Source organism: Thermobia domestica, chromosome 2 (genome assembly GCF_964235325.1).
Source record: "Thermobia domestica chromosome 2, izTheDome1.hap1.1, whole genome shotgun sequence".
Taxonomy (NCBI): domain Eukaryota; kingdom Metazoa; phylum Arthropoda; class Insecta; order Zygentoma; family Lepismatidae; genus Thermobia; species Thermobia domestica.
In genome coordinates this window covers 358,450,997-358,470,822 of record NC_137455.1, presented here as the reverse complement: position 1 = coordinate 358,470,822, position 19,826 = coordinate 358,450,997, and the positions used below count along the sequence as shown (strand labels likewise).

At 36.8% G+C, this 19,826-nt stretch overlaps 1 protein-coding gene across 4 annotated transcripts in view; it reads right to left on the bottom strand.

The window, feature by feature from the left end:
• The window catches only part of LOC145678814 (FAST kinase domain-containing protein 4), a 74,256-nt gene extending 57,013 nt beyond the window's left edge, over positions 1-17,243 (bottom strand). For 2 of the 4 annotated variants that reach the window (XM_081749346.1, XM_081749349.1), the window contains exons 1-2: positions 17,086-17,243; positions 5,951-6,616 (exon numbers count right to left, since the gene is read on the bottom strand). In XM_081749346.1, the coding sequence (XP_081605472.1) occupies positions 5,951-6,601 (651 nt within the window). In that variant the 5' untranslated portion in view covers positions 6,602-6,616; positions 17,086-17,243. Of the gene's footprint in view, positions 1-5,950; positions 6,617-15,938; positions 16,161-17,047 lie in introns of all 4 variants that reach the window. The other 2 variants (XM_081749348.1, XM_081749347.1) reach the window with 2 other exon arrangements.
• Positions 17,244-19,826: the final 2,583 nt, after the last annotated feature.

The following is a 19,826-nucleotide window of genomic DNA, read 5'->3' as shown; positions in this document are numbered from 1 at the left end:
AATTGACCATTCAAGTGTCCATAACGTACAAATCCTTTGTTATTAGTTCATCATAGGTAAAAATAAACGTATTTATATGCAACCCGCATGACCGTGTCACTCGGCGGGTTAACATAAATGACAGGCGATATACAGCGGAAAATAGCTTGAATCTTCTGTTTAAAATTTTTAAATTGATTTGCTTATTTTTACAGACACTTTTACAATATGCCAGCACCGGGATGACCGCAGCGAAGCGGGGCGGGTTAACATAAATGACAGGCGATATAATGTTAAGATTTACTGCAATCTTCTATGGTTTTTATCATATCACTTGAAAGCGAAAAAGTAAAAATTATCTAAGTAACAAAGTTTATTGCGTTCCGGGGTGACCGCAGCGAAGCGGGGTGAACGCTGCTAGTATGATTATAAATAACAATATCTGTACAGTTGGTATAAAAAATAAATATGTAAAATACGAGGGACAGTCAAAAAGTTCCCGGAATTTCGTTGTAACTATTTATTACCACAATATAGGCACATACTCACTTAATCGCCTTCGAAATAAGCTCCTTGAGAATACACATACATGTTCCACCACTTCTGTCATTGCTGGAAATAACGCTGAAAGTCCTGTTTTGTTATGTCCCGAAGTTCAACCGTCGCATTGCCCGATGTCTTTCTACGGTGTCAAAACGGTTACCTTTGAGGCCCTTTTTAATCCGTGGAGAAGAGCCTGAAATCCACTGGTGCTAAATCAGGTGAATAGGGAGGCTGGTAGAGGAGGAGAATGTTCGTTTCTGCAAGCCGTTTTGCCACCGTAGATGACATATAAACCAACGTGATGGCTGCACTTCGGAACATATCAAAACAGAACTTTCAGCGTTGTTTCCCCAGCAATGACAGGAGCGGTGGACAAGAGTGTGTGTTCTCAAGGAGCCTATTTTGAAGGTGATAACGTGAATGTGTATCTACATTGTGGTAATAAATATTTACAACGAAATTTCGTCAACTTTTTGACTCACCATACTACAGGTTTCTCCACTAATAATAATATATTTTTAATGGTCATCAGTCATTTCCGCCATTTTGCCCAAGAATTTGCAAAGTATCCTGAAGCAAAATGTAAAATTTTCTGAAATGACTTTCATGGCCTAGATTCTTGACTGGTTGGACTGGAGATCCCTTTCAGCAGCAATATTATATGAGACGTGGGTTCCAACCATATGAGCTCGCACAGGGAAGATCTCGGCTCAAGAGTTAAAGAAATTACATCATTATTCATTCAGGAATTTAATCTAATTTTCAAGACCTTGCCCTTAAATTTCTTTGATAAAGGCAACCATTTCAGTTGAAATACCTGATAAAAATTCTCTAGTTTTAATGAAATTGTTGCTTTATAGAAACATTAGAAATAGAATGCAATATGCACACACTGCAATTCAAAATCTAATATTTCCTTATAAGTAAGTGTCTCAACAGTTGATTGAATTGAGTTGAGATGACTTTGAGTTTACCGCCCCTTTCAGCAGCGAGGCTATATAAGACAGGACTTACTGATTAACGTGGAATCCGAACCATATGAGCTCCGCCGAGAATCGAACCCGGCTCTCCCACGCAAAGGCGCGTACAGTAACCGCTTAGCCACGAAGGAACTCAACAGCTGAATAAAGATTTGCACAATATTTTGAAGAATTATCTAGTTTTTCAAGTCCAGAAAATATACCGACGTGTTTTGAGTGATCGTAAAGCATTCAACATGAACAATTTCTATGACTTCATAGTGACTTAATCTGGGCACTTTTCAGAATAATAATACAGAAAAACAAAAAAGTTTTATGTGCTGTGTAGAAACAGAAGCATTCCACATACGATGTTTTAGCATAACCCGAAACACTTAAAATATATTTTATCGACGTGAAAAAGAAGATATTCTTCGAAATTTTGTCGTCTGAACTGTCAACCAATGTTCGGGTGAGTTTACATTTGAAACTGACGTTTGTTAGCTGATATATATTTCCAATTTTACTAGTTTCTAGTAACTATTATAGCCTCAAAGCTCGAAGTACAGATCATTAGCTTATAACCTCGAAGTTAGGTTTACATTCTTATGCCTACTGACAATTCCAATATAACTAATCATGATTCCCCTTTAGTTACCATCTTAATTTTAGTACACGAAGTGCACCCACCATTATAATAGACATCTCAAGCTTTACAAGCCGCTCAGGACGTATACATCACGCAAATATCCTTAAACCTCCTTGTTCATACCTTCATATTGTCAACACTTTATGAACTAATAATCATATAACAGACTAAAAAGTAATTGGCCCAGCTATATTTCAGACATGTTACAACTGTTGCCTTCCATTTCAACTCAGGCAAAATATAAAAATAAATAAATACATAATAAATAAATAAATCTGTACCATCACTATCTCAGATATTGTTGAAACTTTTTTGTTTTATAGCAACTAGACATGTTTTTAAGAGATCCACATTTTTTTTTTTTTTTTTTTTTTTGTTTTGTCGAAAAATAATTTCCCGCCAAGTAATGGGCCATCAAAGACGGGGAGTACAATTTAAGAATTGTAGAAAATATGGAAAATGGTCAACTTCGGAGCCCCTCCATTCAGCTATGGAGACAGGTAGAGTTATAATTCTTGTTGTGGTATGTACATAGGGATATAAATGAACTATATTTTATTATAGTTTGGTTTGTGCATGCGTATCTTTTTCTACATAAATTAATGAATGAACGTCAGTTTATCTGAAAAGTCGAAGTTTGCGAATTTTTTCAAGCACTTCCAGTTCGAATTTTAAAATTCTGTTTTCACGATTGGTAAGACCTAGTTACCCGCTTTCCGAAAAAAAATTGTATCGCTTCTGTGTGCAACCGTTTTGTCGCAAAAAATTCTGGAAATTGTAAAATTTTCAAAAATCGCCATTTTTGGGCGCCATTTTCTCGAAAACACCATCTTTTAAAATTCTGAAATTTTGTCAGATGATTCAACTTTACATGAATAATAAACACACCAAATACCATTCTCGACCAATGCTTCATGAATTAACTACAGCCCTTTGAAGTTAGCGAAGTTTCGTTAACTTTGATGTCACAGTTAGCAACACTGGAAACAATAGAAGTGCAATGATTTGATGATGTTTGTGGTTCACATTCATTAAATGAAGGATAAAAGGTTTTCTTGACATGTTTTTTTTTTATTATTATTATTTTGATCAAAAAGGCTCTGAAATAGTAAAATGAGCCTTCCCCCTTTTCCTCCGCTTTTTTTTTTTTTTTTTTTTTTTTAAATTCCGAAGTAATCTGAGATGGAAATTACGATTACGAAACACAAATTTCAAGTTCACTTACTTAAAATGGTCTTCGGAAACAAAATTTCACTGATTTTTTTTTTCCCACATGGACCAATCATTTGCTTGCTTGGTGTCTTCTTCGCTAAAAGCATGTAACCGTGGAGATGCTCCAATAGGTGTTGATGCACTCACAACTCGTCCAGGGGTGGATCCAGGGGGACGATCGCCCCCCCCCCCAGAAAAATGAACTTTCTTATTTTATATATAAATAAAACCCATCCCCGAGTTTTTAGCTCTTAAAAGTAGCTCTAAGTAGTAGTATTACAACCCCTTCCCCCCAGAAGTCCATCCTGGATCCGCCCCCTGTGTAGCACTTGTCGATAGCCACAAAACACTTAGTTTCACTTCTCTTATGCTCTTCTGGAAGCCTGTACCCTGCTGAAGGTCCATGTGGAAGCATAAGCAGCACTTCAACTTCACGTAATTCATGATTTATTCATAATATTTCTGCTACGCACCACTGGTTATCATACGTATATGTATGTAACAAAAGTTCCTTTTTGCAGACTTCTTAAATCTACACTTTGAATTGTAGAAACTCGATTTTGGGGAAAGCATGAAGTTAGTTCATGGTGACCCGTTACTGCCATAAAAAGTTCGCCATTTTCCTAAAGCCAAAGGTGACTTCGTTGAATACCAATTACCGGACGCACTCCCCCCCCCTTTTTTTTTTGGAGTTGTCGAATTCAGTTCTACGCAACGAAACGAGAGTAATACCCGGAGCTTGTACTTGCGCTATACTCACGAATTCTTCTGCGGTTTTAATACTGTGTATCTGTTTTTGCCTAAGGTTATGCCGCGTTGTCACATTTTTTACATCCCCCCCTTCCCCGCAGTTCCGTCGCAAAGACCCTTGCATGGCCGGTTTCACTGCAAGAACACTGATTTATCGGACCTGTCTGCATCTCGAACATTTGAAAGCGATTTTTAAAGTGGGATGCAGCACCATCAGAAACCACTGACACGGTTCGGGAAATAGTAGACACTTATTTTTACGTTCAGTTGAGTTGATTTTAGTTTAGCGTCCTGTTCAGCAGCGAGGCTATATGAAACGTGGACCTACTGATTAACGTGGAATCCGAACATGTGCTCCCGTCGGGAAGCGAACCCCGGTCTTCCACGCCAAAGGCGCGTACGCCAACCGCTTAGCCACGAGGGAGCTCACTTATTTTCACGTATTCGAACCTTTTTCTATAACATATATTTTCGGTTTTCTTCGAGTGGCTATCTATGGCTATGAATACATGAGCCGGTCGTCGCTTATTACAACGAAACTTGTCAGTTGTTTCATATTTCGGTGATAACTCTGAATTTCACTTTGCAGAATAACAGTCCAGTTTTCAACGAAGTAAACATAAAGTAAAATAGAATTTGTATCTTGAAATTTTATACAGTGCTTTTCGATAGGAATTCATTCTCTTCGGATTTTCTTGATGTGGTCATGAATTACAATTCATAAAGTTAATCCAGCAATGTACGATACGAAAACAGAAAGTGGCACAGTTTTTTTTAACGAGATCATTGTTTTCCTATATGGCATACGTGACACTTTCATTTTCATCAGGATCAGTAATTAAAGACTCCATACTTATTCCGCCCACTCCAGGACATTCACCACATTCTTGAAGAAGACAGCTGTCATTTTCTACGGATCATACTACTAAAGGAAATAGATCACTCGTGACAGCTTCAATACAGGCTGCACCTGATTTATTTTAACGCAGTAGCAGCTAACTTAAAATTTGCACAATACACACACACTTCCCTCGCAGGTTGCGGACTGGCCCACTTTAGTCGAATGCTATAAAATTCCATGTTACCCATTCTTATGCTGGAACTGTTCTGTTTAAAAAGACCGTAAATTTCTTTGATGGAACGCATAAGCAAACGTTTCGATTTTTTTAAAAAACTTTTTGTCCTTTTTCGATCACTGTAATGACATCGCACTTAATTGAGACTTTGTCTGGAGCATGCCAAATCATCACTGAGCTAATAGTTTAGGCTTTTTATAGATCATCAGAATTTATTGGATGGCCATTTCAAGTAAACTTAAAATTTGTGTATTTTGTAATCGTAATTTCCATCTCACATTACAACGGAATTAAAAAAAAAAAAAAAAAAAAAAACGGAGGAAAAGGGGGAAGGCTCATTTTACTATTTCAGACCCTTTTTGATCAAAATAATAATAATAATAATAATAATAATAATAATAATAATAATAATAATAATAATAATAATAATAATAATAATAACAACAACAACAAAAAAACATGTCAAGAAAACCTTTTATCCTTCATTTAATGAATGTGAACCACAAACATCATCAAATCATTGCACTTGACTGGGGCTCGAACCAGAGACCCTCTACTCCAGTAGCAATTCTAAACCAAACATAAATCTTGCTTAACTAGAAGCATCGAATTAAAACATGTCTGAAGTAAGCGGTAGCTTTACTGAACATGTATCATTAACATCATTCCTGAACTATCTACAATGGTTTGTATATAACATAACTTCTACCATTCCCTGACGCTGTTTGGCATTAAATCAAACTTAAAGACTCTAGTGCTGTAAAAACGTCATTAATACTTACCCGGATCATCTGATCAAGTGTCATTCCGGAAATTAATTTCGCAGCCTGATCATCACCGGTAATACCTAATACTGTTCCTAAATCACTCACAGGTGGCGTTTCAGTCTCACTACCACCTTGCCTTGGAGGAGTTTTTCCTAAAATACGACACAGTTTATGAAACCGGGGATCAGTATCAAATTCACTAAGTTTCACTTTGTTATTAGCAGTCCAATCTGCAAGAATCGATACTATCTTTAGCGCATGAGTGCGTGAAATGAATGTATTTTGACCAAACGACAGTAATGATTCCACAGTCTCCGCTTTCTGAATTTCATCATCTAGAGACACTCGTTTCGGTTTGGCAAAGCTCACTTTATCCTTCTTTAAAGCTGCAAACGCTGCAGCTACAACACTACTTCTTCTTAAAGGAAGAGAACGTGTTCCTGGAGAACTGGTTGCAATCGGCTTCTCTGTCGCACTCTCTTGTCGTTCTTCAGACAGGATTTCTTTCTCCTTTTCCTGGGCGTGTAGCACCCCAACAGCAGCCCCTTCCACGGAACTACTGGAATTTCTTACACTACTTTTCGCCACCAATCTGCACACTGTACACGGAGCTAAACGAAGGAGTCCGATGTTTTGAACACACCATGATCCTCCTAGGTGAAACATCTAAGGGGCGTAGACCTGGAAACAAACAGAATGTGTTAAAGTGTGTCTTTATTTAAGATGATTATACTGTTATGATAGCTGATTCATGCTTCTGTTGTAGCTCGTCTTAGTTGAGATTAAATGTTTTGTAGGAAAAATTAACAAAGAGACGTTCCGAGCAGGGCTGTTAATGGTAGTGGAATTGGTAGTTGTAACTGGATTTTGGTTCCGAAACCAGAATAGATTTTCCTGAAAAGACGATTCCGGAAGCGGAACTGAAAGAATTCTAAAAATCTGGGACAGGAATCAAAAATAAGTTTTCCGATAAAAGTGGTTCTTGTTCCGAAACAAATATTGTAATAAAACCGACCTTTCCTTGCTGTAAGTGGTTTCCTCGCGTTATTGTTTCACAGTTTGCTCAACATTGTTTTCTGCTTGTTAACGATCTTGAGCAAACGTTCTTTGCAAACGACGATCATGAAACCGTTTCAAAACATAGTTCAATCTGACTTTGATTTTTGGATCCGTAGAAAGACCACTATGTTGCAATGCATTTCAGTTCACTTCTCGGAACACGCCGAACTGAAACGTTTATTTAGATTCCAAAACCGGAACCAAAAACACTTTCGGTTCCATTACCATCAACAATCCTGGTTCCAAGAGTAGTCAAACCGCGTTGTTATCAAAGCATTATTGTTATTATCTAGTTTAGTTTAATATTCATTTACGCTATGCGAAGCTTAACATGGAATCTGAGCTACATGAACCGCAACTAGGAATCGATTAAGACGGTTTGATGCACTCATTACTTCTTGTTACTCCATAATTTAACACTATCAGCTACCTAACTTAATACAGATAAAAATATATTATTGGTATATACAGCTAAATATATATAAACTTACGTAATTGGAACAAATAAATCAAAAATAAAGTATTATCAGATGGAGATAAAAAATAAAGTATTATCAGACAATATAATTAATAACAAAAACGTAAACTCCTTTTTACTAAACTTTTTTTTTTAAGATCTTTAGACAGGAAAGGGAAAAAGTAAGTAAAGAGAAAGAAAAAAAAAAAAAGGAAACTAACAAAACAAAAGTAACTCAGGAGTGTTCAGTTGGCTGCCATATTCGAGACCAGAGTGATGTGGTAATGTTGTTGCCAGTGTGAAAGTTGAGTTTTGTCGTAGGGGAAGGGTGAAGGCAATAATTTATTCGTATATGGCACCTACCTAGACTTTCCACCTACTTCCTCCCTGCTCTATCTGATGAAGCGTTCAACGGAAGGTCTTACAATTTACTTTCTTTCGTGTAGGTGATATTTTGACCGCCAATATATAAATTACGAACAAAAAACAATGCAAAAGGTAAAATGTAACTAACTAACTCACTCACTTACTCTATGGTCTATGGAACCCGAAGGTTCAATGCCGCGTTCACAAAAACTCTGCACTGACTTCTATCCTTAGCCAACTGGATCCAGTTTCTACTTTGTATTCCTATTTCTACGAGATTTATCTTAATACTGTCCACCCATCTGCGCCTAGGGCTTTCTAATGGTCGTTATCCGATTGGTCTTCCAGTCAAGACTTTGAAAGCGTTTCTACTTTCTTCCATCCTAGCTACATAATCTGCCCACCTGAGCCTCCTAAATTTGATGACCCTAACAATGTTTGGTAAACCATATAAATTATGTAGTTCTTCGTTATGAAGTTTCTGCCATTCCCGTTCCTCTTGGGACCGAATATTCGTCTCAGGATCTTGCTCTCAAATACTTTCAGTCTACGTTCTTCCCTCAGAGTAAGCGACCATGTTTCGCAACCATACTGAACAACAGGCATGATTATCGTTTTATATATTTTAAGCTTCAAATTCCTTGACAGAATTCGCGACAACAAGAGATTTTGAACTGAATAATAACACGAATTCCCTCCTTTTAATCGACAATTAATTTCTTCGTTAATATTGTTTTCGCCTGTTAATATTGATCTTAGATATTTGAAAGTATACACTTTATCAAAAGTATAATTTGATATTTTAACGCATCCACAATTTGCCGTATTACGATAAAGGTAAAATATAATCTTTCGCAAAACTGCTTCATCAGACAGGAACAAAAGGAGTAAAAAGAAGCGAAAGATTATTCGTAAAAGATTAGCACTGAGAAGACTGCGAAGCGTCGCAAGGACGACATCAAGTCTTCAAAGCTATGATTTTACCACATAGAAAGCAGACATTTAGTGCAGGAAGAAAAATTACGAACGGGGAGGAGGATTATTAAAGGTTTATATGGAAAAAGGAATATTTACTGAAGGAAGTGATATTTTTTTTTTTTTTTTTTTTTTTTTTTTAAGTTGGTTGGAAAAATATGAGTAGAGGTGTCAGTCAGGTAAGTCGGAGAGGAAAGCACAATGCTTGTCGAAATATTATTGGGAATTATTTTTCAAGTTCGAACACTTTAATACTTAATCGGAACCACATTTCTTTCTTTTCTTTTCTTTTAAACTCCAAGAGTAGAGCTAAGGATAATACGAGGGTGGATTGGAAAGCTCGTGGCCCGACTAGGAAGAAAGCAATTATTTTAGGTTTGTATACAATAAATACGTAGATACATCTGTTGATAGGCACAGTGCAAAATTTCATTTGTCTATTGTTTCAGATGAGGAATTTATAAGACGATAAGTCGGCGGAAGTGACGGAAATTTATGAGATGGAGAAAGTTGCGCGCGTTCACACGTCCCTTGCATCCTAGCAGAAACTATTGTGGGTTCGAAGTGTTGCCGCACCCGCCCTATCCGGCCCTCCTCAGACTTTCATTTGTTTAGAAACCTTTGTTTGGGGGTCAGCGATTTTCTTCGGATGTACAGGTGAAAAATGCTATACTGGGATAGTTAGCAAAGCTCGGGGGATCATTTTTTAAAAGTGGTATAGAAGCGTTAGCGGAGAGATGACGTAAATGTATCTCGTTCGAGGGAGATTACGTACAAAAATAAAACATAACTTATCCAAATATTTAATAATTTTGTAGATCAGGCCACGAACTTTCCAATCCATTCTCGTATGTACAGCAAACATATGTACTAACCACATATTTACTGAAGAGCTAATCTACTAACATGTTATAATTTATTTATTATTTTATTTATTTACGTACAAAATTCCAAATGCAGGTGAACACCAGTTTACACTGGAATGTCTAACAAATGAATATGACCGTAACATATTAATGCATTAATAAAATAGGAACAACCTTTAAAGTAATAACAAGGTTAACAACGGACTAAAATTTATCTATTAAAATGACATCGCAGTGCAGAATTGTGAGCAGCTTGAGAATTAAATAAATCGAGGGTGTATGCGGTATTTGGTTGTATAACATGAATCCTGCAGAATAGACAACGCTAAACTATGAAAGTCCAGATCGAACTAAAGTTGGCTATGTCTGAGTTTATATAGACATCTGTGAACACTGATTATATGACGAGTGTCAGGGACTTGAATATTTAGGGTTCGTAAAAGTTCGTGTTTTATTATCACGAGTGTGTGAGGTAACTCTGAAATTGGAAGAAGTTTAGAACTGAATTTAGTCTAGGTCGACAATATTCTATTTTTGGAGAAATTATTCCCTTGTAAACCGTTGTTAAGAAAGAGACGTTCCATAAAAGTTAGTTTTGTGTCAAAAGTAGTCCCAAGATCCTTATGACTATTGACTCTCGCGATGAGCGAATTATTTATGCTGTATGAAATGTCTGTACGAGTTTTTGTTTTAGGGAAAATGTTATGCAGCTACTCTTTATTAGAATTCACTTTTAGGATTCAAGCATTACACCATAAGAAAATATTTATGTCGTTTTAAAAATAGTTCATTTTTAAAAATTATTATTATTTATTGTGAAGTACGAACTATTACTCATAAAACGAGAGTACAATACAAGTCTTAGAAGTAGCAATTATGGTGAAACCTCCCTTATAGAGACAAATTTCTATGCGCTGGCAAATATATCCGAGGGCTGATCAGAAAGTAAGGTTACAAAGCCTGCACTGAAACGTGTACATATTATTTCAACAACCAATATGGCCAACAGGTAGTACATACATTAGGTTATTTTTCAACAGTCTCTATGTCTGTTGAGGTACTTCTCGCATCGTGGGATGAGTTTGAAGATTCCCTCCTGGTAAAAATCCTGTCCTTGCGCGTTCAACCAAGTTGTCACGCAGTTTGACCTCATCTGAAGTGAAGCGACGGTCTCCTAGGTGCTTCCGAACGACATTCTCAATTCTGCCGTCAGATGCCCTAACATGTTCCTCCTGTTGTCCTGTATCAACTCCTCTACGTGAGCTGTTTTCAAATCTGTTGATGCGTTCCTCGTCGGTGACATTTTCTCTTCCAGCCGCAAACTTTCGATACCATTCTGTGACATACTGCCAAGACATTACAGTTCTTCCGTAAACCTCTAAGAGCTGCCGGTGAATTTCAGCCGCGCTTACATCGTTTACCCACAGAAATCGAATAACTGAGCGGACTTCTTCGCGTGACTAGTTTCCCAAACGAATCGCCTTTTGTGTTTACTTACAACTAGCACCGTAGTTGATGGATGGCTGAAACTCAGCAATTGCCAACTCTATGTATTACAATCACCGCACATTCCTCATTCCTCTATAACAGACGAAACTCCACAAATATCGCTCTTGTAACCTTAATTTCTGATCCTCCCTCGCACATACCATTACGCGGTAGATCTTTTCTTTTCACGGACTTCAACATCCAAATATATTCCCTCCTCCTCCTCCTATCGTTTTAGTAACCTTTTCATTACGGATAACTTTCAATCTACACTATTTAGCATAAAGAAAAACACAGCTTTCTTACAAGGCTGGCTAGAATATTTATTATAAAAAATAAACTAGAAAAGTAACGGTTTCGGAAGTATAGCACTTCCGTCCTCAGACTACACACTACAACTGAAATCTGAAATAAAATTATATAGAATAAAGAAAGGAGATCATTAGTTCTTTCACCAACCAGGAAACCAATCACTTATGGTTTTCTGCATTTTGTTAATGCTTTTATAACGTAACAAGCTTTATATTTTTTTGATTTTGTTTAGCTCTTTATTTCAAGCAGGTGCTTCCAAGGTCTTGTTTTCACGAATTTTATTGTTAGAAAGCTGTTTCCGGCCATTACCAGTTCATAGTTGTTTGTTATGTTGTTACTCATCAATTTTGCCAGGTGAAAGACAGTTAAGCTCGCCCCCGGGGGAGAGGGGGAGGTAGTGCTTGTAAAAGAAAAGTGAACTTTTAATGAGTAGTGATTCCTGATTGGTGAAACAACTAATGATCTCCTTTCTTTATTGTATATAATTTTATTTCTGATTTCAGTTGTAGAGTGTAGTCTGAGGACGGAAGTGCTATACTTCCGAAACCGTTACATTTCTAGTTTAAATTTTTTATGATAAATATTCTAGCCAGCCCTGTAAGAGAGCTGTGTTTTTCTTTATTCAAGATGGACACATGCCCATATTGTCATAATAACTATTTAGCACAGTAAACACTTTTCCAATTTGAAACTACATCTACGATACAGTACAGCAGTCAGAAAAATCCTTCCCCACAAAATGCATTTATTGTAAGTGACCATCACAAAGGGCAGTTGCAGGACGAACTTGTCCACAATAAATTGCTTTCTGCTGGGCATTATAGAAAACTATTAATTAAAAACAATCATGGGGAGCCAGTCGTACGGCCAAAAATCCTATGTGGAACCCTGAAAATTCGTATCTCTTTCAATTTCTTGCATCTTTCACTGCAACTCCAAATAATGAGTGAATGTAATTTATTTGATAATAAAATTTCAACGAGAAATATTTCCCGAATCGTTCTGTTTCGAAGGTTCCCCAGTAATTGTAACACTAAGATGCAACATCCCTATTAGCCCATATTTACATTCATAGCAATTACGCTTACTGTATACTGCACATAGTTATTACATGAGCCGTGAATAATCTAAGTTTGTAATGGAAACCGATGATTTACGGACAAATAATTATGTCTCCTCGGTGTCTGTTATTCAGAGATTTCGCCGCACCAATACGGTATTACAATTAGTCACTATTATAGTGACACGAAGAGGGCTAATTAGCAGCTATCGTCACGGTGTAATTAAAATATTCGATACACTGTCTTCGTTTATGGGTATACTCACAGTGAATAACGCTTCTGTATATGTGGACTCTCCAGTTTAGACCTGCCATCAACCGAAATAGATACGAAGCTAACTACCCAGCACAAGTTGGTGAGCGCATTTAGGTTTTGTCGTTTGTATGGCATATAGTTTAATTTATTATCATCCTTTTTGTACATAAATGGTTACAGAAGACCAAGTACATAGAACACGTCAGTAAACATGAATATATCCAATTTCGAAGTATAAAGTAAAATACGACAGTAAAAGCAATACCAAATTACAAACAATAATAAAACATACTTATCACAGTTACACCAAACATACGTACATGCTTACTTTCTAGATATTCAGAAATAGTATAATAACCTTTATTTAAAAAAAAAATCAATATTTCATTCCTTAATTTCTTTGTTCTCGAAATTCTTAGGTACTGGGGTTAGTGGTTATATAATCTTATACACATGGAGTATACACTTTTTTTTTTTTTTTTTTTTTTTGTTGAATAACAATTTAGTTGTGAAATATATAAATTTTTAGCTTGTATTGTGTTACGTGAAGTGTATCAGAAGTATTGGTAAAGGAGTGTCAGTAAGTCCTAGTGTATGTTTTGTATATGTACAGTGATGAAGCGTTAGTATTTTATGGAATTTAAAACTCTTTCTCCAAGACAATCTTGATTTGAAGTTAAAAATTATTGATATGGCTTTTTCTGTAAGTACAAGGTAGATAAAGCATGATGTGACGGTCCCCAAAAGATAATTCCAAAACCAAGAAGTGAATACACCTTATCACAGTACAATAAAAGCAATCCCAAGAATTTTACCGAGCATAAGTAATTTAAGTTTTGTTTTCGAAATTCTGGGGACAGATGAAAATGTAGCACCTTGAATTCCTCTACATTTTACTTTAAGTTGTTACTCGATGCCCAAGTCGTAAACCTTTCAATAGTTTGTTTAAAATTATTTTCCAATTACACGATTGTACTTCCTTTCATTAAAATATTTGCATCGTTTGCATATAAAACCGCTTTGTTAATATCACAGAGATGACTGATCTCTTACAAATCGACCGTTCTGAGATCTCGAAATTTGAATAAGCCGTTTCCTATTCTTCAGATAAGAAGGAAACCAAATCTAGACCATACTCCTTGTATCATAATTGTTAAGTTTCTGTAGTAAAACCTTGTGAATCAGTTGTCAAATATTTTACAAAAAACAATGATTAAGCCTTTCACCACAAAATCGAACCCTTCAGTATCCGTTGATTTAGATGTTCGAAAAGTTTTGAGTGCTTGTACTCTATAGTGTATGTTTGGAGGCAAATTAAATATGTTAACGCAACTAGTGAATAGCATCCTAGTGAGAAGTAAACTTTCGGTCTGCAACGAATTTTGCCAAGGAAACGTTGTATTTATAGTCATAACACTTATGCTCTCCTAAAAGTAATCTGCACTGAGGAATGGAACATCGCCTATTAAGTACTTTTAAACGTTACGGAAGGCATAGTAGCTCACTGGTACAGCCTTTACCTCAGCAGGTGCGAGAGGTCACTCGTTCGATCTCAGTCTTGAGAGTTTCCTGGTGTAAGCATTGTGGTTGTGGGTCCTCCTGCACTCTACTACCTCTACATTCTACCAACTCTTTCGTAATCATCCGTCTCCTTTAAAAAAGGGCATAGGGGTGGGATTTAAACTAGAAAATTCATTTTAAAAGTACTAAGAGTAGATTGTGTGAAAAAAGCTTGTTTCAGGTGATTCTCCTGCTGGAAATCTACCCTTAATCACGTTGGATAATTCCTAACTACAGTCTTGTAAAAAATTAAAAAGGTACGGTACTGAATAAAAATAGTTCTCACGAAAAATAGTAATCTTTCGGTGGTTAAAATGAGCGAGTGCATATGAAAGAGGATTGCGTAGGGTAGAACATTAAAAAAATGAAATCTTAAAGTTTTACGTCCCACAGTTATGCCGGTCAGGCTAAAGGAGAGGGTGATGATGAGAAATGAGTGAAATGGTTCAATGAAAAAATTGGGAGAACCCCGAGAAAACCCACGAGCATGCTCTTTGTCCACCACAAAGTCCACACGGCGCGAGCTGGGATCAAACCACGGACACCAAGCACCGGAGTTGAACGCTCTACGACTGAGCCACCGCCCCCCCGGTAGAACATTAAATTCCACTGTCGAAGGAATGTTTCACAATGTGGAAAACAAGTACTTCATACTAGCAAGTGTACTGTTATAATCGTTTATGTGCATACCCTCCGTCGCTGACGGTTCTACCTCTTGCGGACGCACTCCTTACTGCGCTCCTGCCTTGACTCCAAGAAGCATTTTTACTTTTGGCGGCAACCTAGCACAAGTTGGTTTGCGTTTATGTACAATACCCCGTGGATTTATACCCGTAAGGAAATGTCCACAGAAAGTGAGTATGCACACATGAATGCAATACCTACCGTATGAAACAATTTCTAAGGCACTACGAATTAATTACATATAATATATATATATATATATATATATATATATATACATATATATAAACAGTGGTTCACTTGAGAAGACGGATCTACCTAACAGAAAGTTTTAACGTAAAATAGGATGTGAAACATTTTTTGTGAAGGAATGAGAGTGTGAATATAAGTAATTACTGGCAGTGCACAGCATACTGAAATCAGGCCTCATCACTGCGAAATTAAAATACCGGTAATTTTACAGTAATTAGGCCTATGTGATATCTTCAAATAGATAAAAGATAATCGAAAAGTGGTTCAAGACCTCCCTAGATAATATTATTTTGCATGAGATACCGTTATCAAGACTCATTTATCTGCTTTCAATTTCCAGGCATTTAGAAAATCGGCATTTATTTTCGCGTTTCTAAATAACTGCAAACGGAAAGCTACTAGGTGACTCAGGAAAACGGTACCTCATGCAAAATAACATTGTCTAGGGAGGTCTTTATTCACTTTTCGATTATCTTTTATCTATTTGAAGATACCATATGATTACTGTAAAATTAGCGGTATTTTAATTTCGCAGTGATAGGGACCCTTAAGTGATAGTGGGAGTTGTATACCGGTATGGAAGCGTGCTATTCCATAGAATAAAATAGAATAGAATATTTATTGTCATACCGGTATACAACTCCCACTATCACTCAAAATTTACTCACTTTAATCCAGTATCCTTGTTTAAGCGTATACCCCCGTCGCTGATGCACCTGCTCCCCACGGTCGCAGCTCTTCGCTACAGGTCGTGCCCTCCTGCCCAGACTCGGTTACATAGCATTCGTGGTTTTCTGTAGGTATCTAGCACAAGTTGGTTTGTGTATTATTCACTAGTTTTTATGCTGTACGTCCGCACTGTATTTATAGTGAGCCCTCCTGTAGTCAATCTGTAAGTAGTAATGGAGCTCGTCATTTAGTGCATGCTCTGGTAAAAGAAATACAAAGCTATAACCTAACCAGAAAATGTAAGAAATGTGTCAAAATTTGGTATGGTAAATGTTTAGTATTGGAGGGCTAAAACAGGTATTAAAAAAAAAAAAATTACAGGAGAAATGAGTCGATACTGGTGTTCAAGTAGGCAAGAAAATATTGTACACAATTTTTTGAAGGTAGTAAGGGAACTGTACAAACCGTAAAGGTAAGTGTAAGTGATTTACGTAAGAAAAGAAAGTGAATTCTCGGTAACGAAGACAGAAAACAACGAGCCCTGCAGGGTTCTAACCCGCCGTCACCCGCTAACGTTCGCTCGGCTATACAGTCTGAATTAGATGTTTGTAACCTGACCCTTCAAAGCTAAACAATAGCCTTTGGTATAACTATATACTCGAGTAATGTAAAATATAGCAGGTAATACGACAGGAATTAATAATTTCCAGGATACACCAGGTTGCACGAATATTATCAACCTGCACGCAATTTGAGCGTATACCAAAGAAACAAGTCTAGAAGATCTTACGGAGATGTATAAGCACGAACAGAGAAAGAAAACGCAATTTTAATTTGACGAATTATTTATAATATTCACCAAAGAACCTTTTAGTACATAATTTAAGGCAACTAGTGCAAGGGTAAATACTAAAAGCCAAACGGATTATATTAGAAATCGCTATAGATATATGGACCTAATCAATACCATACTATACAATGTATGATTGATTAAATTATTAAGACATTTACTTAGATCTTTCTATCATTGTTAGTTACCAGGATTTTAACATTATTAAAACTCCAACATTCGAGTGATAGCACTTCCTCAATCACCTCTTTTACTTACTTGGTATATGTGTACAGAGGCGTTTTGTTCTTATTTACCTGAAATTACTTTTACTGAAGAATTATTGCTCTTCATAAACAAACAATTTTTACTTTACCGGCTCCCTAAAACCAGTATATCAATAATGTAAACTTTCTCACAGACTAGCACGAGTGCAGCAGAAGTGTGTCTCTATAGGACTAATGGAAGTGATATGAGTAATGCAAGAGGAAACAATTTGAGGTTTTTCGTTTGTTTCGAACATTTTGATTGGCTAGTGGTCTGTTTCAGCGTTCTTTCTTGGTCATTTAATTTTGGATAGGAAATTGGATTGGTATTACTCATGAAACTTCCATTAGTAAGATTCCATTCTTCACACTATTTTCTTCATTTTGTAACTTTATCAATATTTATCAGAATGTTCTAGACGAAATAAAAGAAACGTAGGTAGCGTAACATTATTCATAATTAAACATAGCTACATTGGAAAATACAATAATTCGTGATGCAGCTGCAGCAACATGCTACGAACAGGACGCACAAGCTCACTTTATAACGGACAATTTCGAAAATTCAGAGTTACACAACCCAACTTTTCATTGCAAATCAAGATTAGGAGAGTCATATGAAAGAAGTGTCTATGCCTCAGTAGTAGAGCATTTAGCTACGGTGTTAGGGACCGCTAGTTTAATCTCACATCATTTGAGTCTGTGGTGAAGAACACAATGTCTGTGGGTTTTTCGGGGTTCTCCCATTTCCACCCCCATCCACATACTACCAATTCTTTCTCTATTAGAGGTCAGTGACCTTTTCAGTAATGAGATTCTTCTTACCTCAGCGAAGATAGCTCTCCCGGCAAGTATTAGCGGTAAGTTCAAAAGACGAAGATGGATAAACGAGATGAATCTTCAGAGATTGTTATAAGATGCGAAATAAAGCAGTGTGTTGTAAATATAGATAATAGGCGTGAAGAACAAGTGGGGATAAGATGAAAATTAACAAGTCGACATTAAAGGGGCCAGAACCAAGTAATTTATGGAAAGGTAAAGGAGACGATGGTGCTGATAGAGAGGACAGGAGAAAATTATATGGTTGATGGTGATCACAATTACAGAGAGGAGTAGTGCGTTTTCGAAGTAGAAATTAGTGTTGAGGAGTAGAAAGTAGGTGAAGTCAGAGTTGGAGTGGGTCAGTGGGTCAAGTTTTCTGAGTGGGTCAGTGGGTCGTGGGTCAACAGCATGTGACCCACTGTGACCCACCACCCACTGCGACCCACCACCCACCGTGACCCACTGCGACTCACCACCCACCATGACCCACTGTGACCCACCACCCACCGTGACCCACCGACTCAGTAGGGTCTACCGACCCTCTCTGCTCACTGCATTGTAGACAGTATCTTCTGAAGATTGGTAAATTTGTCTCTGTTTTACTTTCAAGACCTTCATTTCCCTTCCTTTTCCACTTGTTTCTGTCTACCTACCTGAGGTGAGTATATCTAACCAAGTGAAAAAAGAACTTCAGGCACTTTTGGATATTGATATTTTTAATTGTAATAATAGCAATAGGACTTACATTACAACTTGGCTTTCGAGACCTGTGAGTTTTTAGAGCTAACTACTGGAAAAAAATACATTTTTGAATCACTGTAATATATAAAAAAATGCATGTAACTATGTGTGCCTGATCATCACGGTCAAATTGCCAAGTCAAATGAAATTACTTTTGGTAGGCTATATAGTTCGGTCTTAATCAAAATTGGGATGTTATATTGCTTTTATTATAATGCATAATATCCTAAGGAGGTAGTGAGGATTCAAATTTTTGCTTGAAAAAAATGAGTATCTCGCAACCCGTTAAACTTACGGAGCTGAAATTCAGTGTATTAACTCTTTATTGAAAATAAACAGAATGTGTCCTAGCATTTTTAAAATTCTCCTTTATGTGGGGGAGGGGCAGTTTTCTAAATATGGAAAATTGGTAGTGAGTTGGTTTGTAAAAATTAGGGATGGGCACGAGCGAGTTTTCTTTGAAACTCGACTCGACTCGAAACAGACATGTTTGAACTCGACTCGAGAACTCGGCTCGAAAAATTTCCTCCAACTCGACTCGAAACTCGACTCGAATTTGGTTCGAGTTTCGAGTTGAGCCAAATCGAGCCTAATCGTGTGTGTAGTTCAAGTACTCTCTTCAAGTATTATACATACACAATACAATTATTATCAATGACACCACTTCTTCTTCTTCTTCTTCTTCTTATTATTATTATTATTATTATTATTATTTATATTATTATTATTATTATTATTATTATTACTAATTTCAGCACGCAAAGTGTCACACATGTAAATATTTTCGTGAAAGCAGAGAAATGAACTTGTTTTTCCGATTGCCTTTGTAAATAGCTGTGCGATTCTTCCTGTTATTTGAGGAGTGTCTGCAAATTTTGACTACCATAGCTTTGCTCAAATAAATGACACACTGCCGCAGAAAAGTAATATTGTTCTTCTCCTATTTTTATTGCCTCCTATAAAAAAGGAAAGAGCTTACAACTATTCAGTAAAGAAAAGTCTGAACCTCTGTAGGGAGGGACCTCTGATTACAGATTCCGTTTGGTGGTAACTTGTTTACTTGCAGAGTTGCAGGGCTGTTGAACAATAAACCACACGTGTTCAGTTGCAGTCCAGTCTAAATCTGTAAGAACGTTTGCCTCCAATCAATAAGATAAAAGAGAATTTCCGGCCATACAAAATATGAAGAAGCGAAGTCATCACTTTATTTACCATGATGTGTGGGGGGG